General features: G+C 37.5%; 1 protein-coding gene across 2 annotated transcripts in view; it reads left to right on the forward strand.

Moving 5' to 3' along the window:
- DENND2C (DENN/MADD domain containing 2C) overlaps nucleotides 1–22,800 on the forward strand; it is a 65,433-nt gene that overhangs the window by 5,404 nt on the left and 37,229 nt on the right. For both annotated transcript variants that reach the window (XM_006865881.1, XM_006865882.1), the window contains 2 exons: nucleotides 14,460–14,556; nucleotides 21,430–21,474. In XM_006865881.1, coding sequence (XP_006865943.1) covers nucleotides 14,460–14,556; nucleotides 21,430–21,474 — 142 coding nt within the window. The remainder of the gene's footprint in view (nucleotides 1–14,459; nucleotides 14,557–21,429; nucleotides 21,475–22,800) is intronic.

Raw genomic sequence — 22,800 nt, forward strand, 5'->3', positions numbered from 1 at the left:
GGATGATTGCAAAAACAGTAACATCTATTAACTCCCCATTCCCCATGCCCGACAAGCAAAACAGCAGAATGTCTCTGGGGTTTTGGCATTCTTTTTTTTTTTTAAGTTTTTATTGAGAATTATGTGATAGTTGACGTGGGAGAACGTTAGCTTTACATTCATCCTATCGTATATCATTTCATTGCCATAATTCCAATCCCCTCCATGCATCATCAAACAACTAAAGGGTATACCCTGTAAGCCTGCCCCCCAGTCATCAGCACATAGCCCCTCTCCCTCTCTGGGTCTAGAATCCCCAGCCACTCCATCTTTCCATGTCATTGTCTCTGCCTCCATCTCTGGCGTCACTGTTTCTCTGGGTAGGGTCCCGCTCTCCGCTCTTCTCACTTGATGGTCCCAGGGACCTCCACTCCTGTACTACAAAGTCAATCACTCCCCTCCTTTTGCTACAAGACATCTACCTATACATTTCCAACCATCACAGTCAGTCCTGATAACAATTATTCACTATTGTACTACAAGAGTCCTATCCCCATCTCCTTTCATCAGCCCCTCCCAGACAGATTGGATACTAAATTTGGCATTCTTGAGGGATTCAAATTGTGTTTGAGTTTTGGGAACAAAAAGAAGTCTGCAGGGGCAAAGTAAGGGCTGTATGGTGGATGCAGTATAGTTTCCCAGAAATTCTCATAGGACAACTGCCTGTGCTACCTGTAAAGAATAAGCAGGTGCATTATTGTGGTTGAAAATTTTCTCAGAGCAACTTTGCTGGCCTTTTCCTCACCAATGTCGTTTTCAACTTTCTTAAGATGTCTCTCTGATCAGGCTCCATGATTATTCTATGTCTTTCAAGAGACTCTATCAAGACTACCCCTTCGGGCTGATGAAAGGAGATGCAGATAGGTCTCTTGTGATACAATAGTGAATAATTGTTATCAGGATTGATTGTGAGGGTTGGAAATGTAAAGGTAGACGTTTTGTAGCAAAAGGAGGGGAGTGATTGACTTTGCAGTCTAGGAGTGGAGGTCCCTGGGACCATCAAGGGAGAAGAGCGGAGAGTGGAACCCTACCCAGAGAAGCAGTGACGCCAGAGATGGAGGCAGAGACAATGACGTGGAGAGATGGAGTGGCTGGGAACTTTAGATCCAGAGAGGGAGAGGGGCTGTGTGCTGACAACCGTAGGGCAGGCTTATAATGTATACACTTTGGTTGGTTGATGATGCATAGAGGGGATTGTAACCATGGCAATGAAACTATATATGATAGGATGAACGTAAAGCTAATGTTCTCCCATGTAAACTATCACATAATTCACAATAAAACATTTCAAAAAAACCAAAAAACTACTCTTTTGGAGTACCAAAAACAGTTGCTAGTTGCTAGTTCATCATCAAAAAGAGCATATCAAGATCTGTCTTGAAGTACAGCGCTGTGACAGGATAATTATCTGTGACAGGATAATATCCATACGCCTGCAAGAAAGAGTAGTTAATACAACTATTATTCATATTTACAAACCAACCACTAAAGCCAGTGAAGATGAAATTGAAGAATTCCACCAGCTTCAGTCTGAAATTGATCAAACATGCAATCAAGGTGTACTGATAATTACTTGCAATTGGAATGCAAAGATAGGAAATAGAGAATAGATCAGTAGTTAAAAATAGGTCCTTGGTGATAGAAATGATGCAGGAGATCACATGATAAAATTTTGCCAGACCAACGACTTTTTCTGTGCAAATGCATTTTTTAAACAACATAAAAGACATACACATGGACCTCATCAAACAGCTTACACAGAAACCAAATTGACTACATCTCTGGGAAAAACTTGGCAGAAAAGCCCCATATCATTAGCCAAAATAAAGCCAGGGTCAGACTGTGAAACAGACCATCAATTGCTCATATGCAAATTCAGGCTGAAGTTGAAGAAAATTTAAACAAGTCCACGAGAACCAAAATATGACCTTGAACATATCCCACCTGAATTTAGAGATCATCAAGAACGGAGTTGATGCATTAGACACTAAAGACCAAAGACCAGAGAGTTGTGGGATGACATCAGAACATCATACAGGAAGAAAGCAAAAGATCATTAAGAAAACAAAAAAGAAAGAAAAGACCAAGATGTCAGAAGAGACTCTGAAACTTGTTGTGTAGCATACAGATGCTAACATGAATGGAAGAAATGAGGAAGTAAAAGAGAGGAATAGAAAATTTCAAAGGTCAACTCAAGAATACATAGTCAAATATTATAGTGAAATGTACAAAGATGTGGAGTTAGAAAACCAAAAGGGCAGAGCACTCTCAGCATTACTCAAGCTGAGGGAACTGAATAAAAAATTCAAGACTTGACTTTCAATATTGAAGCAAAATATTGATTGATGCAGAAAGTATCAAAATAAGATGGAAGGAATACTCAGAGTCACTGTACCAAAAAGAAATGAGTGATGTTCTTCAACCATTTCAAGAGGGTACCATATGATCAGGAGTGAATGATACTGAAGAAGGAAATCCAAGGTGCATTGAAAGCATTGGCAAAGAACAAGGCTCTGGGAATTAATGGAATACAAATGAGAAATCTTTAAACAAACTAACAAAGCATTTGAGGTACTCTGGTTTTTGCCAAGAAATTTGGAAGACATCTGCTTGGCCAACTGATAGGAAGAGATCCATATTTATGCCCATTCCAAAAGAGGTGACCCAAAGGAATGCAGAAATCATTAGATAATATAATTAATATCTCATGTAAGCAAAATTTTGCTAAAGAATGACTGCAACCATACATTAACAGAGAACATCTAGAGGTTCAAGCTAGATTCAGAAGAGCACATGGAATGAGGGATATCATTGCTGACAACAGATGGATCTTGACTGAAAGCAGAGAATACCAGAAAGATGATTATCAATGCTGTATTGATTATGCAGAAGTATTTGATTGTGTGGATCATGACAAACTATGGAGAGCATTGCAGAGAAGGAGTATTCTGAAACACTAACTGTGTTCATGAGGAACATGTACATAGGCCAGGAGGCAGTTGTTTGAACAGAACAAGGGAATACTAAATGATTTATAATTGGGAAAAGTGTGGAACAGGGTTGTACTCTTTCACCATACTTGTTCAATTTGTATGCTGAGCAAATAATCCGAGAAGCTGGATTATAAAGAGAAAAGTGTGGCATCAGGATAGAAGGAAGAGTCATTAACATCCTGCAATATGCAAATGATACAACTTTGCTTGCTGAAAGTGAGGAAGACTTAAAATACTTACTGTTGAAGATCAAAAACCACAGCCTTCAGAATGGGTTGTACCTCAACGTAAAGAAAACAAAAATCCTCACCACTGGACCAATAAATAACATCACAATAAATGGAGAAAAAAACTGAAGTTGTCAAAGACTTCATTTTGCTTGGATCAACCATCAACACTCATGGAAGCAGCAGTCAAGAAATCAAACAATGTATTACATTTGGCAAATTTGCTGCACAAGACTTCTTGAAACTGTTAAAAGAGCAAAAATGTCAGTTTGAGAAGTAAGGTGCGCCTGGTGCAAGCCATGATATTTTCAATAACCTCATATGAATGGAAACTTTGACATTGAATAAGGAAGACTGTAGAAGAATTGATGCTTTTGCATTATGGTGTTGAAGGGTAATATTAAAAGTACCATGGACTTCCAAAGGAACAAACCCATCTGTGTTAGAAGAAGTACAGCCAGAATGTTCCCTGGAAGCCAGCATGGCCAGACTTCTTCTCTCATACTTCAGACATGTTGTCAGAAGGGACCAGTTCCTTCAGAAGGATATCATGTTTGGTAAAATGGAGGGTCAGAGAAAGAGAGGAAGACCCCCAATGAGAGGGACTGGCACCATGGCAGCTGTGATGGGCTCAAATGTAGCAGCAATTATGAGGTTGGTGCAGAATCGGGCAGTGTTTCTTTCTGTTGTACATAGGGTCGCTATAAGTCAGTACTGATTTGATGATATCTAACAGCAACAAGTTGCTGTAGACTTCTGAGCTGACCTCTCTGCTTTAACTGTAACTGACCCAGCAGATGCTCTCAGAAGCCACTTTTTTTCTTTTGAATGTTTTACTGTGAATTGAGTGATAGTTTATAGGGCAGATCATCAATTTTACAGTAGCCAATCATATATTGTTTCATTGCAGTGATTACAAACTCCTTCATCCCTCCATGTACCATTAGTTAACAGTATTTATCTCTATTCCCTCTTTTTCCTGATATACACAAAACACACAGAAAATATATATTCATTTAAACAACCAAGAAATACATTTTGCAAGCCAGCCTCCTGCCCGCTTGCACACATCCTTTCTTATTCCATGGGTCTAGAATCCTCAGCTGCTCTGTCTCTCTATGCCATCACCTTTGCTTCCATCTCTGGTGTTGCTACTTCTCAGGTTTGGATCCCGCATTCCACTCATGCTCTTCCCTCTTGATGGTCCTAGGGTCCTGTGTTCCTGGATTGAAAGATTAACCATACCCCCCTTTTTGTTTCATATCTTGTACCTTTACAATTGTGATGATTTCAATTAGTCATGATAACAGTTACTCACTATTAAATTAAAAGAATCCTATCCTATCCCCATCTTCCCCCATCCCCTTTCACCAGACCCATATAGAAAAAAGGAAAACTATGTAGTGGGGATTCTACCGTACCCTACCTGCTCTGAAACTAAGCACACTCTTGAAAACTTGTAAGCCAGCCACTTTGTGCCTTTATAGCCCCCATTTAAATGCACTTTGTGCATTTATAGCCAATATCTAAGTTGCTCATCCCTATCAACCCTGTGTACTGAAGGGATAGGCTTTATCTTTGATGTGAAGACTCCTTGCCTTTTGGAATTTTGAGCAACTACATCCATATGCAAAGGTCAGGTTCATCAAATTGTTGCAATTTACACTTCAGAAGTCACAGTTTGATTGGGCCTTTTTTTTTTTGAAGGCGCCCTAAACAAGACTAAGACAAGTGTATTTCTCAGAGAACTTGTCTGTACTTCTCTGCATCCACTGATCACAAAGACATGTTTAAACACATTTCTTTTTGGAATAAATCCATGCAGGTATGAACTGGAACCCTAATGGTGGTGGTGGTGGTGGTGTGCCGTGGAGTCGATTCCGACTCCTGGTGACCTTGTATAGGGTTTCTGAGGCTATAAATCTTTATGGGAGCAGAAAGCTTCATCTTTCTCCCATGGAATGGCTGGTAGTTTTGAACTGCTGACCTTGAGGTTAGCAGCCCAACTCATAACCACTACGCTACCAGAACTCCTTGGAACTCTAATAGCAATACTTTCTTATTTACCTTTGCATATGGAATCTAACAAATGCATAGATGAGGGGATCACTCATCTTTGCCAAGAAATTTGGAAGACAGCTACCTGGCCAGCTGACTAGAAGAGATCAGTATTCATGCCCATTCCAAAGAAAGGTGATCCAACAGATTGTGGAAATTATCAAACAAGATCATTAATATCACATACAAGTAAAATTTTGCTGAAGGCAATTAAAAAATGGATGCAGCTGTACATAAACAGGGAACTGCCAGAGATTCAAGCTTGATTCATAAAAAGGCATGAAACAGGGATATCATTGCCAATATCAGATGGATTTTATCTGAAAGCAGAAACTACCAGAAAGATGTTTTTCTTTTTTTTATTGACTGTAAATGTATTAGACTGTGTGGGTCATATCAAATTATGGATAACATTGAGAAAAATGGGAATTCCAGAAAACTTTAATTGTGCTCCTGTGGAGCCTATATGTTGACCAAGAATCACTTGTTAAATTAGAACAGGGATACTGTGTAGTTTCAAATCAGGAAAAGTATGTATCACAGCTTTATTATTTCATGTATTCAATCTGTATTCTGAACAAATAATCGAAGAAACTGGACTACAGGAAGAAGAACAAGGCATCAGGATTAGAGGAAGACTCATTAACAACCTGTGACTCACAAGTGACACAACCTTGCTTGCTGCAAGTGAAGAAGATTTAAAGCACTTATTGAAGAACATCAAAGTCTGAAGCCTTCATTATGGATTATACCGCAACAAAAAGAAAATTAAAATCCTCACTACTGTAGTAATCAATGTTGTTGCTTGTTGTCAGGAGCCATGGAGTCATTACCAACGCATAGCAAACATATACATAACAGAACGAAATCCTGCACCAACCTCACAATCGTTGCTACATTTGAGCCCATCGGTGCTGTCACTATGCCAATCTATCTCATTAGGGGTCTTCCTCTCTTTCTCTGATCCTCTATTTTACCAAACATGATATCCTTCTCCAGGGGCTGGTCATCCTGACAATATGCCTGAAGTTTGACAGATGAAGTCTGGCCATCCTGGCTTGAAGAGCCAAGATGTTTACCTTTTCTTTATTGACTATGAAAAGGCTTTCAATTGTGTGGATCATGACGAGATATGGACAACATTACGAAGTATGAGTATTCCACAACTCAAGAGGCAGTTGTTCGAACAGAACAAGAGAATACAGAATGGTTTAAAATTAGGAAAAGTGTGCACCAAGGTTATATCCTTTCACCATACTTATTCATTCTGTATGCTGAGCAAATAATCTGAGAAGTTGGATTGTATGAAGACAAATATGGCATCAGGATTGGAGGAAGACTCATTAACAACCTGCGATATGCAGATGATACAACCTTGCTTGCTGAAAGTGAAGAGGACTTAAAATATTTACTGATGAAGATCAAAGACCACAGCCTTCTGTATGAGTTGCATCTCAATATAAAGAAAACAAAAATCCTCACCACTGGGCCAATAAACAACATCCAAATAAATGGGGAAAAGATTGAAGTTGTCAAAGAGTTCATTTTGCTCAGATCAACCATCAACACTCATGGAAGCAGGAGTCAAGAAATCAAACAATGTATTGCATTAGGCAAATCTGCTGCACAAGCCATGCTATTTTCAATAACCTCATATGCATAGAAAGTTGAGCAGTGAATAAGGAAGACCGTAGAAGAATTGAGGCATTTGAGCTATGGTGTTAGAGATTATTAAAAGTACCATGGACTTCCAAAAGAACAAACCAATCTGTATTAGAAGTACAACGAGAATGCTCCCTGGAAGCCAGGATGGCCAGACTTGGTCTCTTATACTTGGGACAAATTATCAGGAGGGACCAGTCTCTGGAGAAGGATATGATGCTTGGGAAATTGTAGGGTCAGAGAAAAAGAGGAAGACCCCTAATGAAATAGATTGGCACAGTGGCACAGGACTGGGCATTGTTTTATTCTGTTGTGCATAGGCCACTATGAGTTGGTACCAACTCAGTGGCACCTAACAACAACATCTGGGTTGAGTTCTAGGTGATATCATCATGTATGTTAGTCTTTGGTTGTTGTCTGCTGTTGTTGATTATCCATCCAAAGAACCCACTTTAATATTTTTTTGTGAGGTTGGTCTGGTTTTGCAAATTCTTTTAATTTCTTTTCATCTGAAAAATGACCTAATTTCATCGTCATAATTTTTGGACAATTTTGCTTTTTATGATTCTTGGTTGGCATTTTTTTCTTCTTTCAGAGTGTTGTAGATTGTGTTCTTGGCTGGATGGTTTCTCCTGAACTGCTCTCAGGATTCTTTTCTTGTCTTTGGTTTTGATAAGTTTGATGATGTCTTGGTGTTTTTATTTTGGGTGTCATCCTGTTTGGAGTTCATTCAACTTCTTGAATGGCTGTCTTGTCTTTCATGATATTAGAGAAGTTTTCCTCCAACAACTCTTGAATAATATTCTATGTATTTTTGTTTTTTTCTTTTTGTCTATTCCTGTACTGGAATTCCAATCACACATAAGTTATTCCTCTTGATTGTGTCCCATATAACTCTTAGGTTTTTGGGGTGATGTTTTCATTTATTTTTCTGATTGTTCTTTGTTATTGTTGTTGATAGGTGCTGTCAAGTCAGTTCCAACTCATAGTGACCCTGCGCACAACATCACAAAGCACTGCTTGATCATGCACCATCCCCATAATCACTGTTACACTTGAGATTGTTCTAGTAGATTAACCTAGTAGATGAATATTGAGAGATGTTTCTTCAAGCTCAGTAGTTTGACCTTCCATTTATTCAATTTCTTTGCCCTTTCAATATGTTACCTATTTCCAAAGTCTTAGTGTCAATCTTCTGGCCTTCTAATTGCTGTTTTTTATTGTTATTGTTGTTGTTAAGTGCTATTAAGTCGGGTTCCGAGTCATAGTGACCTTGTATGGGGTTTCCAAGGAGTGATTGGGAAAAAAAAGTTTCCACTTTTTCGCTTATTTGTCAGTTTGTTTCCTGGATTTTTTATAGTTTTTATTTTGTTGTTGTTGTAGTTGTTAGGTGCCATCGAGTCTGTACCGACTCATAGCGACCCAATGCACAACAGAATGTAACATGGCCCGGTCCTGAGCCAGCCTCACAATTTTTGTCACGCTTGAGCCCATTGATGTTGCCACTTTGCCAGTCCATTTCGCTGGGAGTCTTACTTTGTTTCCCTGACCCTCCACCTTACCAAACATGATATCCTTCTCCAGCGACCAGTCCCTTCTGACAATATGTCCGAAGTATAAGAGACAAAGTTTAGCCAACCTGACCTCCTAGAAGCACTCTGACTACGCTTCTTCCAACACAGATCTGTTTAATCTTTTGGCAGCCCATGGCATTTTCAATCTTCTCCTCCAACACCATTCCGGTCTTCCCTATTCACCGTCCAGCTTTCATATGCATATGAGGTTATTGAAAATACAGTGGCTTGGGTCAGATGTACCTTAGTCCTCAAGCTGACATCTTTGCTCTTTAACTATTTAAAAAGGTCTTATGCAGTAGATTTGCCTGATGCAATATGTCGTTTGATTTCTTGACTGCTGCTTCCATGAGTGTTGATAGTTGATCCAAGAAGAATGAAGTCCTTGACACCTTCAACCTTTTTCCATTGATAAGAATGTTGTTCATTGGTCCAGTGGTGAGGATTTTTGTTTTCTTTACATTGAGATGAAATCCATACCGAAGGCTGTGCTCTTTGATCTTCATCAGTAAGTATTTTCTCTTCACTTTCAGTAAGCAAGGTTATAGCATCTGCATATCACAGGTTGTTAATGAGTCTTCCTCCAATCCTGATGCCATTTTTTTCTTCATATAACCCAGTGTCTCGGATTATTTGCTCAGCATACAGGTTGAATGAGTGTGGTGAAAGAATAAAACCCTGTCTCACATCTTTCTTAATTTTAAACCATTCAGTGTTCCCATGTTCTGTTCAAACAACTGCCTCTTGGTCCATGTACGGATTCCTCATGAGCACAATTAAGTGTTCCAGAATACTCATACTTCGCAATGTTCTTCATAGCTTGTCATGATCCACACAATCAAAAGCCTTTGCATAGCAAATAAAGCACAGGTACACATCTTTCTGGTATTCTCTGCTTTCAGCCAAGATCCATCAGACATCAGTAGTGATACCCCTCATTCCACATCCTCTTCTGAATCTGGCTTGAACCTTGAAATTCTCTGTCAGTGTATACTTGAAGCCATTTCTGTATTACCTTTAGTAAAACTTTACTCGCATGGGATATCAAAATATTGTCCATTGTTTTGTGTGTACTTTCCTTAATTTCATCTGCAGTTTTCTTGATCATTCTGTCAATTTGGTGAAGGTGCCTAAATAACATAGTTCAGAATTCCTTATCAGGTAGTCTGATTACCATTTTTGTTATTATGTTTTCTGATTATATTTTGGTCACTTGTTTGAGGCACTGTGTCTTGTTTCTTCATATAAGCCAAAGTCTCTGACACACTGTCATATTTATATTTAATTGATGATTCTATATTGGGGTGTTCTCAGACACTCACCAGCTATCTCCTCGTGAATGTGCTGAGACTGGAAGTGTAAGTGCAGTTTTCTCTTCACTGTGGAGCATAGCTCAGGGTGGTTCACATGCCTCTAGTTGAAGGGGCACTATGCCAGGCCCCTGACCCCAGGCCGAACAAAGGCCGTGCAGGAGGGGATGCCACTGGCTGCTGGGTTGGTGAGCATGGGGCCTGATTATATTCACAGTTACCAGGTGGGCGCGGGAACAAGAGAGAACTGCACCCCCTTGCTGCTAAGCCCCAGCTGCATCCTGTGCCCACAAGCTGCTGTATCCATAGCTGATGGAAAAAGCTCAAGATGGCCAGGCTGCTCCATGCTGGCCTATATTCCACCTGTTTTTCTTCTTTTTCACAGCTCCTGTTGAGGTTCCTTTTCCAATGAGTCCACCTCTCTGTCCTATCCTCTGAAGCTCAGGGTTCCAAGATCATTGTTGATACCTGTTTCACTTGGTCTCCTGTGTCTTTGTTGCAGAGGATCTTAGTGTGTCTGCCTACCCCATCTTGGCTTAGAAGTATACCTGATTTTAACATTAAACAAAAGTCACAGCTGTTTCTTGGTTTAGCAACTCATGTTCCATAATTACTTTAAATCTTCTGATCTATTTCCTGCCCCTCCCTCTTTAGTATGTGAAGAGTTAAAGGCAAACAGTTGTTTGTTTGTTTTTTAAAGTATTAAACTGATGTGTCTCAATGGAAACAAACAAACAAACAAAACTTTTAGCTATTTATAGTGAGGAATCTTTAAAATTCAGAGGTTTAAAGAACCATGAGACATCTGGCAGTAGCTCTGCAATCATGTAGATCATGTTGGTACAACAAACCAGCCTCCCACATGGCCCAGAAACAACAGGTCTATGTGTTCACAAGAGTAAGAATGTAAACACATAAGGGATTGCATTTAGATGTGGTTCTTGGAATAGCATTACCAAATATTTAAGAATTACAGATTGTAGAGTTAATTGAGACCCAAGGACATCTTTTTACTTCATGCCTCAACATTTTATGTAGTGTATCCCCTGAGTACTCAAAGTCTGTTCCCTTTCTGATTATAGGTGGTATTGTCCAACTTTGCCTTTTCTCATATTTTTCCAAAGACTTTTTGAAGAGTGAGGAAAAAGAAAGGAGCAACTGAACTCTTGGTTGTCGGACAAGAACAGACTGTTAGCATTTCTACCAGTGATCTTCCTTGGATTCAGTCCTTTTAGTAGAGTCCATATGCAATAGAAATTTTGGCTTCGTAGTATCTTCAGGAACAGCATTCCACAAGAAAAACATTTTTCATTTATTCCCCCTTTGATGACTAAGTCTATCCCTGGAAGGGAAACTGCTTTCATAATTTGAAAACCACTGATCTAGTCCATATGCCTCTTCCCCACCCTTCCTTTCTCTCCCTGCTGTGGAAGCCTGTGTGAGATTGTTTGCTAGAGTAGATTGCCTAATGTTTTGTATTGTTTTTTTTTGTTAAGTATCAACAGCAATATGGTTTCTATAATTTCTTAGGAAAAATATTCTACACTATTTCCAGCAACTAGAAGATCAATCTAAGCTCTTCTTCCTAGTTCATAAGCTAAATGTATATTTAATTCCTTGCCTTGTAATTCTAAAGAGCCCTAGTAGCATAATGGATTACAAACTGGGCTGCTAACTGCAAAGTCTGCAGTTCAAATCTACCAGTTGCTTTGAGGGAGAAAGAGAGACTTTCTGCTCCCATAAAGATTTAAGGCCTTGGAAACCCTATACATGGTGTAGTACATTTTGAAATCGGGGAGTGAGAGGCTTCCAACCTTTTTCTTCTTGAGCAGTGCTTTGCTTATCCTGGGTCTCCTTCCTTTCTATATAAAGTTTGTAATTGTCCTCTCCATCTCTTTGAAGAATGTTGCTGGAATCTGGATTGGGAATGCATCATATGTGTAAATTGCTTTGGGTAGTATTGACATTTTCATGATGTTGAGTCTTCCTATCCAGGAACATGGTATGTTCTTCCACTTTTGTAAGTCTCTTTTGGTTTCTTGTAGTAGTGTTTTGTAATTCTCTTTGTATAGGTCCTTTGTTTTTCTGGTTATGTTTATTCCTAACTATTTCATCCTTTGGGCAACTATTGTAAATGATTACTGCTTTCCTAATGTCCTTTTCAGCACTGTTACTGTTACTATAGAGGAATCCAACTGATTTTTGTATGTTGATCTTATACCCTGCCACTTTGCTGACTCTTCCAATGATGTCTAGTAGCTTTTTTACTAAGTCTTTGGGGTTTTCTATTTATAGGATCATATTGTCTGCAAGTAGTGAGAGTTTTATTTCCTCTTTGCCAATTTGGATGCCTTTAATTTCCCTATCTTGCCATATAGCTCTGGCTAATACTTCCACAATATTAAAAAGGACTGGTTACAAAGGGCATCCTTATTTGTTTCCAGTTCACAGAGGGAAGGCTTTCAGTTTTTCTCCATTGAGAGTGATGTAGGCTGTTGGTTTTGTATATATGCTTTTGATTATGTTGAGGAATTTCCCTTCAATTCCTACTTTGTTGAGTGTTTTTATCAGGAATGTTGGATTTTGTCAAATGTCTTTCTGCATCAATTGACATGATCATGTGATTCTTTTCCTTTTACTTATTTATGTGATGGATTACATTGATTGTTTTTCTAATGTTGAATCATCCTTGCATCTCTTTTATGAAATCCACTTGGTTTTGATGTATTATTTTTTTTGATGTGCTGCTGGATTCTGTTGGCTAGGATTTTGTTGAGATAGGATTTTGTTCATGAGGTATAATTGTCTGTAGTTTCCTTTCTTATTGATGTCCTTCCCTGGTTTTGGTATTAGGATTATGCTTGCTTCATAAAATGTATTAGGTAGTTTTCCGTCCTCTTCCATATTCTGGAATAATTTGAGTAGAATTGGTGACAGCTCTTCCTTGAATGTTTGGTAGAACTCATCAGTGAAGCCATCTCGGCCTGGACTTCTTTTGGTTTGGGAGTTTTTTGATGACCTGATCAATTTCTTCTTTTGTTATAGGTCTGTTCAAGTTTTCTGCTTTACTCTGTGTATGTTTAGGTAGGTCGAGTTTTTCTAAAAGTGCATCCATCTCTTCTAAGTTTTCGAATTTGTTGGAGTACAACTCTTCATAGTTTTCTGTTATTATCCTTTTGATTTCCTTTGGTTCCGTTGTGATATTGCCCATCTCATCACCACCACCTCTGATTTCTAGAACACATAGTTTCCTTTAAAATATTTGAGTAAACTTACTGTCTGTACATTAATAATTATACTATCTTTGGTCATTGTGTACTCAGAATACGTGTTTACCCTCATAGATCTCTCCATTAGTCTGTAACAATATTTTATATTGGATTCTGTTGTTTGTTTGGAATAGTTAATATTTAAGAACATTAGTAATATTTTACTTGAATGTCAGCTATACAAATCCTTTAAAAAAAATAACTCATCCAGAAGTGTGGAAATAATCTGGATATTGGAAGCACATGTTTCTCACATGCTATTTTTTTCTTCCACTGGATTGATTCACTACCTGCTGATTGCCAAAATTGCTAAAGAAACAAGAACAAAAGAGAAAACAGGAACAGTTGTCTCAAGAAACTTTTGGCTGCTGTCTTATATAATCTTCTTAACAGTGTAATTCTAGGCATTAAAAATGTTAAATTAAGATGAATAATTGTATTTTTTTAAAGCTTAGAATTTTAAGAAAATGGACTAGTAAATTACTTCCGCCTTTTAAAGGTTTGTTGATAGCTCTGATTTTTTCCTCTTTTTTCTCCAGTTCAGTCTGTCTGTCTTTTTGCTCTCTTTCAATGCCTCTTTGTGATACACACATGTACCCATACACACACCTCTTTCAGCAACAGAGAAAAATTTCTAATGAGTAAATGCCTATTAAAAGGAGAAAAGCAGTTATGTAACAACTTAAAAATGAATGGTCTAGGCTATACTTGCTTGAAATATGAATGATGAGAGGAAGAAAAAAAGTATGGTTTTTGTACTTGAGTATATTTGAGAGTCTCCTAGTTTTGCTCTTTTTTTATTATTTGTAGAATAAATGATAGTGTTAGTGTTCCCAGTAACAGAGAGATGGGTATTCCCTTTGACGAAAGTTTTTTAAGAGTGATTCTTTTCTTTTTGACAAATTCCTGGGAGCAGAAATAACTGAGCCTCACCCTGCCTTCCAAGTGAGTGATTGTTCCACTTCCTACTTAGGGCAAGCAAAAACTTGAGTTTGATAGTCAAAACTTGGTCATTGTATGGAGTACAGTAATCAGATTCTCTGCATGTTGTGACATGGAATTACAAAGAATCTCTTAACAGTCTGTACTGGTTTCTTCTGGACAGAAGATATTCTTTACTACTTTCTATACCCATGTTACATGAACTGTATTAAAATAGCATATCATTTAACTAAAGAGCGGTATTTTTGATTCAAAATTGAAATATTTTAATGTTTTCATTTGTAAAATAAGTCTACTCTGAACAATGTGCATTAATAAGTTTATGTCATCAGTCTGCAACACTTAAGGGTGTTGGTTTTAACTTGTAGTTTCTGGTATTTTTCAGTTTGTGTTGAAAATAGAAGACGTATTTGAATCTAAGAGAGGAAAGAAAAGAGTAAAGTTACACCCTTACACTGGAAAAGAGGTACCTCCCTCAAAAGGTAAGACTTGTGTTCCATTTCAACTCTCCTTAGTTATCAGTGTATGAGGGGAAAATCATTAAAAACATAACTAAATGTTTGGTATATCATTTTTTATTGACTTTTGTTCCATTTAAAGATAAATTTCTTCAGAATAAGGGTCTGTTTTTTGCTCTTCCTATTATGCTTTTTATTTCATTTAATTCCATATAGTAACTATTAGAAGAATAAGTAAATAAATGAAAAATAAATAATTAGAAGCAAGGAGGTTAATTTCTATGTGTAGATTGCATCATTGAGGAGTTATGGTGGCACAATGGTCGAATGCTTGGCTACATTCGCAGTTCAAACCCACCAGCTACTTTATGGGAGAAAGCAGTCTGATTTAGTAAAGATTGTTATTGTTAGGTGCCATCAAGTCAGGCCTGACTTTAAGTGAGTGACCTCATATAGGATGTTCGAGGAGCTGCCAGTGGGTTTGAACAATTAACCTTGCGGTTAGCTGTCCAGCACATATCCTACAGTGCCACACCAGGACTCCTTAGTAATGGTTGTTATTGTTAAGTGTCGTTTGAATCAGTTTCAACTCATAGTAATCCTGTTTCCAAGGAGCAGCTGATGAGTTTGAACCACTGACTGCCCTCGTATCCACAAAAGCAGTCCAGTGCTTATCCAACAGCACCTAGTAAACATTGTTGTTAAGTGCCGTCGAGTCAGTTCTGAATCATAGCAACCCAATATAGGGTTTCTGAGGAGTCGCTGGCAAGCTAGAACCACCGATCTTGTGGTTGAAACCAACTTTTCAGTCCAGTGCATTAACCCACAGTGCCACACCAGGACTTTAAAGATGACAGCTTTGGAAATCCTATGGCAGTTCTTCTCTGTCCTGTAAGGTCACTAGGAGTCAGAGTCAACTTGATGAGGATGGATTAGATTGCACCATTATTTTATGGTCCTACATTGATTTATCGAGCCCCTGGTGGCTTAGTGGGTTACAAATTGGGCTGCTAACTGCAAGGTCAGCAGCTCAAATCAACCAGCTGCTGCATGGAAAAAAGATGAGGGTTTCTATTCCAGTAAAGATTTACAGCCTCGGAAATCCTTTGCAGGGTCACTGTGAGTTGGAACTGACCTCACAGTAGTACATAGCAACACCTTTGAGTGATAGTGGAGAAAGATTTAAAGTCGCAGATCCTGTGTAGGGCTGCTATGAGTCAGAATTGATTTGATGACAATGGATTTGGTTTTGTTTTTTTGATTTATAGTCAGTGAAGAAATTAAAACATTTAGTATATATAGACTGAAAGGCTATAATAACTTGTTATGTAATAACAAGTTATCCTTTAGATGTCTAGATAGAGCTTACATTGAATTAAGAAACTCTCAATATCCATAGTGCCTTATTAGAATTTAGAATTTTCTGAGATTCTTTATTTGGTTGCCTGAGGAAGAATATAAAATTGGCAGTTTTAGGATACAAGATTCATAAGGGATCTTGAAAGATTCTATAATGAGAAATAACAGTGAATGCATACCAGAGGAGAATGTTTCTTATTTATGAAGAATTCCAAAGACAAATAATTCTTAATTTTCCTTAAATCTATTCTTTATTTAACAACTTGGTATCAGAAAATGAAATTTTCTGTTCTGCAATTTAAAATTTACTTCCTTCTAACCCTGTGGGTAATTAAAATCAATTGATCACCATTTTTAAATGTGAGTTTTCATATTTCCAAGGGCAATTGTTAAAACATTTTTCAATCTTCTGTGTAGAAGAAATATTTTTGGCTATTAAAATATTGTTGTTGCTTTTAAGTGTTGTCAAGCCAGTTTTGATGCCTAGAGATCCTTTATAGGGTTTCTGAGGAGCTGATGGTGAATTTGAACTGCTGACCTTGTGGTTAGAAGTCCAGTGCTTCTCCTAGAGCATCACACCAGGATTCCCTGAAGTAATAGTTTCTTTACATAGTTTGTCTCATGTGTAACATATGTCAACTCATAATTTTACAGATGAATAAGCTAGCCAGAGGAGAAACCGTAGATTTAAATCAAGAAGTGTGGCACTACACAGTCTTTTCCTATCACCAACAGTTACTCTCACTTTTTCTCCTAACGTGGACTTTCAGCAATGTGTAACTATCTATCTCCTTTCCATGTGTTTCCTAATCCTCAGCAAGAATATTGTCAGAGACTTTTTGTCAGAACTAGATAATAGAAAAGAAAAATGAATGACAGATACTTTGCTACATCTTCTCAGATGCATTACCAATAATTTTTTAATTATCCATATTTGGCAGATGTTGTCACTATTTTATAGATAAGGAAATAAATTATGAAATTTGTAACACATAAAGACACTGGGGCCAGGACAAAAATCTTAGAAAATATTAATTGCATTTTCCTAGGTTAAAGTGTTATTGTTGTTGTTGTTAAGTCCCATCTCATATGGGGTTTCCAAGGAGTGGCTGGTAGGTTTGAACTACTGGCCTTGCAGTTCATAATGACCTGGTGGTCCAATGTTTTATTACACAGTGCCACATCAGGACTTCAAGTAGTCTGCTGATAATTACTCTCCAGATTCTTGTTGTTGTTGATATTGTTAAGTCCTGTCGAGTTAGTTCCGACCCATAGTGACCCTGTATAGGGTTTCTGAGGAGCAGCTGGTGCACTTGAACTACCAACCTTACAGTTCAAATGGCTTTGCGGTCTGGCACATTAACCCACAGCGCCACACCAGGACTCCAGATTCTTGTTGTTAGGTGCTGTCAAACTGATTCGGACTCATAGGGACCTCATGAATGACAGAATGAAAGACTTCCCAGTCCTGTGCCTCCCTCACAATTGTTGTTATGTTTGAGCCCATTGTTGGACCACTGTGTCAGTTCATCTCATTGAGGTTAGTTCATCTCTTTTTCTCTGACCCTCCACTTCACCCAGCATGATCATGTCTTCCACAGACCTCATGCTTCCCCTGGTATGCACCTCTAATTAAATAGATTATTGTTGACTCCTTAAGAAGCTCTGGTAGCGTAGTGGTTACGAATTGGGCTGCTAACCTCAAGGTCAGCATTTTGAAACTACCAGCTGTTATGCAGGAGAAAGATGAGGCTTTCTGCTCCCGTAAAGATTTACAGCCTTGGAAACCACCCTGTATAGGGTGGCTATGAGTTGGAACCGACTCCACAGCACATAACCACCACCACCATCATTGATTCCTTAATTTATTTATATATTTTATTATAAGTAAAAAAAGGATCATTTTAGTGAATTTGGCTCTAAGGTAAGTTTTCTAAGAGTCAAATCCTTTTTTTCTCATTGACATGTCATTAAAAAAGAAGACTTGAGTTTCTAAACTGTAACCCTTCCCTAAAAGTTTTTTTTTTTGTTTTTTTTTTTGTCCCTTTTGCATGGCTCAAAGAAAGTACACCTTTACCCACCATTGTCAGTTATCACCTCCTCCAGCAAGACCACAGGCGTTTCTCTCATGCCTGAGAATCTCCTGACTTCATGCTCAGGGTTTAAGTTCTCCCCCTAAACTTTTTGTCTATATATGAACAATACCTAGTAGAACTAGATTAGTATATTTACCTACTCTGTCAGCACATGGTAGGATCTACTGACTATATCCCAACCGAAATATTTTTTGACTTTCAAGTATCAGGTGTTACAAAATTATTTATTACCCTTGTTCAGTTCTGTCTTTATAATTTTGTGTCTTGAAGTCATATAAAAAGGAACACCCAATTCAGAAAAGGATAGTGATAATGGTTGTAAACATTAAGAAAGTAATCAATTTCACTGAATAATACATGTAAAAATTGTTGACTTGGCAAATTTTTTGTGTATGTTTTTACCACAGTAAAAAATTCAAAAATGCATATATGACACACACAAAAAAGATACTCAAGTGTTTTTTAATCTGTGCAGATTATCAACAGATTTTCCTTTGGCTCATAAACTTAACTGTGCCCTGTAATGCAGATCATCAAAACCTTTGATGTAAATATAAGAAAACCACTTAAATGATCTTGTACAAGATCTTTCCTAGTTGTTTTGTCTTTCCTCTTTCTTTTCTTTCTTCTCAGACACTTCTTAAACTATTAAGAGATAGCTTGTTCTATGGATAGCAACTCTCATGGTGAAATGGTGCAGTGCTTGGCTACTAACCAAAAGGTTGGAACCCATCAGCTGCTCCCTGATGATCTGCTCCCTTAAAAATGAAAGGCTAGGAAACTTTATGGGGTAGTTCTACTCTGGCATGTAGTGCTACCACAGCTGGAATCTACTTGATGGGATATAACAGCTGTGCTAGGAATAATAATAGAAGTAAGGAACTTATAGTCTGTCCTGACAGAGAATGGTTTATAGCCCCAATATAATTTTTCTGGCATGGTAGTTAATTTGAAATTATAAAAACTATATTGTTGTTGTTGTTAAATGACACTGAGTTAGTTCCGACTCAATAGTGACCCAGTGTAGGGCTTCCCAGGAGCTGCTGGTGGGTTTGAACTGCCGACCCTATGGTTCGCAGTCTAGTGCTGATCCATAAACTGTATTTAATTATGTTTTCTATAATACCTCTCTTGTACCTTTCTACATATATTATGAAGAGACCGCATTTCTTTGCATGTTCTTTTGGCCCTTACTATAAAATTTAAATGAGCACAATACGAAATTGCAACAATATAATTACAAGGTAAAATGAAGAGCCAAAACTTCCTCCCACTGCTCCCAGAATATTTTATGCACATGCAAATACAGTACATTTTTACACAAATAGATTTGTTATACCTTGCTTTATTTAAAAAACAAAAACAATGTATTTTGGAGTTCTTTCAATATCAAAGCATAGAGATCCAATTGTTGTTGTTGTAAAGTGCTGTTGAGTCAGTTCTGACTCATAGCAACCTTGTACAAGGTTTCCAAGAAGCAGCTGGTGGGTTTGAGCCACAGACCTTGTGATTAGCAGTCCAGTGCTGATTCTACAGAGCTGCACCAGGACACCAATAGCCATGACATATTTCACTGTATGAATTTGAAAGAAATTTTATTTAGCTGGGATATAGTTTGGTTGTTTCTAATCTGTGGATAAATTGTTTACATATTTTTTTGTTTCTTCACAACATGAATGCTTTTGCTTATTTATTTGCTCCCTAAAAGATATACCTAAAGACTAAATCCCTAGAAGTGGACTTAAAGAACATAATACATTTAAAAGTCTAACTGAAAGATTTTTATAAGATCCTTTTACAAAACGATGATAATAGCTTATACCCACAGTATTTTACAATGACTCTTTCCCTGTAATCTTTACAAGTAGTGTGTTTTATCAAACTTTTTCATGTTTTTGCCAATATAATGGATGAACATTTTTATATTGTTTATTGTTTCCATTTACATTTCTCTATTTATGAATTTGGACATTTTTCATGTTTCTCAACAAATTGTATCTTTTCCTGAATTGCTTAGTCTTATTCTTTATCCATTTTTCTTCTGAGCTATCTTTTTCTTAATAATTTGTAATAGCTTTTGAATGTTAGGAAACTTAACCTTTTATCTACAATATATATTACAAATATTTTCCCAGTTTATTGTTCACCTTCAGAATTTATTAATGATACTAAATTTTGTTAGGTAGAAATTTTATATGTATTACAGTTTTGTGTAACTAAACTTACATGTGGAGTCCTGGTGTGGTGTTGTAGGATAAGCACTGGACTGCTAACTGCAAGGTCAGAAGTTCAGACTCACCAGCTGCTCCTTGGAAACCCTATGTAGGATCGCTATGAGTCAGAACCAACTCAGTGGCACTGAATGACAATAACAGATTTGAATATATTTTTATTTTTATTTATGACACTTGAACTGTGTTTTTTCCTGATAAATTTAAAGATTTTCCCTTTCTTTGCATTAATTTGTTTGTTTTTTTACTTTAGCTGTTCAGACTTAATCTAGAAATACTTAATTCATTTGTTGAAAAAATACTTTTCATTGGGTAAAGAGAGGGGCAAATGGTCTGTGTATCCAGCATGCTAGATCTAGTGGTACAAAGTAAATTCCATGTAAAAACATAACCCCTTATATTCAGTATACTTAAAACCTGATTGGAAAATAAGACCTGCTCAATGCCAGTGTGGATACTGTTAAAAATTAAGAGTAAAAGAAAGGTCAGTTTAGGCCAGAGTTAGAAGGATCGTGGAGGATATAATAGTGTTACTTCATAAACTTATTTGGTAATCTCTCAGCTTTCACATTTTCCTACTAGTCTCAGCTCTTAGATTGGTCAGTGCTCAGACTTTTGTTTATCTAGCTTGATGTTCTTCTACCTTTGATAGGTCTTATTTAGGAAAAAGAACAAAAGTATGAATGTAGAAACAGATATGTGGTCCACCATGGACTCGACTCGCATTCTTAAAGCTAGTTTGAAAGCGCTATTAATTTCTATAGTTAAAGCTGAGAGGGGAACTAAATGGAATGTGGAAGAAGATGGAATGAAGTCTTTTCTTTTTGGATTGGAGTCTTTTATTCTCTTTTAGAAGAAGCCCTGATAGCAGAGTTGGTTACATGTTGGGTTGCTAAATGAAAGGTCAGTAGTTTCAATCTATCAGCCTCTCTGTGGGAGAAAGATGAGGCTTTCTGCTCCTCTAAAGATTTATAGCCCTGGAAACCCTATACAGGATCACTCACTATGAGTTGGAACTGACTCGCTGGCATACAATTACCACCACTACCATTTTCTTTTAAAACATGCCCTAACCTGATAAAACTAAGTGATTTGGCAAAAGGTTCAGTCTGCTTCTTATTTCACATTTGTGGAAGGCTCTGCATTGTTCTCATCCTCAACTACTTTGTACTTTTGGACAATACAAATGGAAATTCTTTCTCTCTTTTCAGGTGAAACCAGTGGGAACGAAAGTGATGCTGAGTATCTGCCAAAGAGTGAGTGAGTCAGTGGGGCTGCTCCCTTTCACGTGATTATTGTGGTTATGGGTGGAGTGACACCTACCTTTATGATTAAGCAGGTTTTCTTTAAATGAAGTTTCATTCATAACTAATTTCTTGGTTTTCAGAATATGCTGATATTTGAGGCTCTAAACAGTGCACTGTCAGATGTTTGACAGCATTCAAATCCCTCTCCTAGTGGAGTCAAATAAACCAGCATGATTCTTGGGATGGAATGTTCTTTGGGGAGTGGCACAGATCTGCATGTTCAGACATATGTGCTGTCGTCTACAGGCAGCCAAAACAGAGTATGTGAATCATCCTCTGAGACAAATACTAAGTATTAAATATCTGATTTTTCATAGTCACTCAAGTGTAATCATTAAAGTAACTCGGATATTTCTAACATTGAGCAAGAAAATATTTATGTTTCTTATAGGCACTTACATGCCAAATTATTGCACTGTTTGCTTTCTGTTAGAATATGTGAAGTAGTGCCATGCAATTCTGGCTGTATTTGGTGTTCTATATCGTTTATTAAATGACTTTTCACAGCTGGTCATTTAGTTCCTATTGAACTGACTGACATTTGAAGCATAGTACAAAGTAGGAGAGTTAAACAATCAGAGCGGAGAATGGGCTAAGTCTGACACGAATCTTATGACTAACAAGTTTTGTGCTCCTGTCACTGGCCTGAATTGCTTCAGGTATTTAATTCTGTAGCCTAGCTGAAGATGAAACTGAAATCATTGTCAAGCTTGTCCTACATGTGTAAAGATGACTAATTTAGTACTGTTAGTACCAAGAAAGAGTCCTTAAAATTTTCTTGCATTGAACTCAGCCCTTTGGGACTAAGTAAGGCTTTGCCTCGAGCAGTAAGTGTACTGGATAATTCTGAGGAATCATAAGGGACATTTACTCTTACATGTATTTTTTAAGTGTTCTTAACTTTTTAATCTGTAATATAACTTCATTTGGGGCAGAATTCACCCTATCTCACAAAGAAACCAATTAGTCAAAGGGTGAGTCTTTCAGTCACTGGTTCAGAATGACACATACACTATTTCTTTTGCAAGTGCAGTTTCCTTTAGTGAAGACTGCCCCCAGTTGTTCAGAATATAGAGATAAGTGAGGATATAGAGGATAGATGATTTGAGCATTGCTATATGCTGCCTAAATAGTATATTTCCATAATTTATTCTTTTGCGGAATGTCCTTTTAATAGATGTCTTCACCCTATCCAGTGTTTTTCCTTTTGTATTAGCAAGTTTATTGATATCAGCATATATCTGTTATTAGTAAACATATACCAAAGAGAGAAGG

The sequence above is a fragment of the Chrysochloris asiatica genome, unplaced genomic scaffold, assembly GCF_000296735.1.
Source record: "Chrysochloris asiatica unplaced genomic scaffold, ChrAsi1.0 scaffold00085, whole genome shotgun sequence".
NCBI lineage: Eukaryota > Metazoa > Chordata > Mammalia > Afrosoricida > Chrysochloridae > Chrysochloris > Chrysochloris asiatica.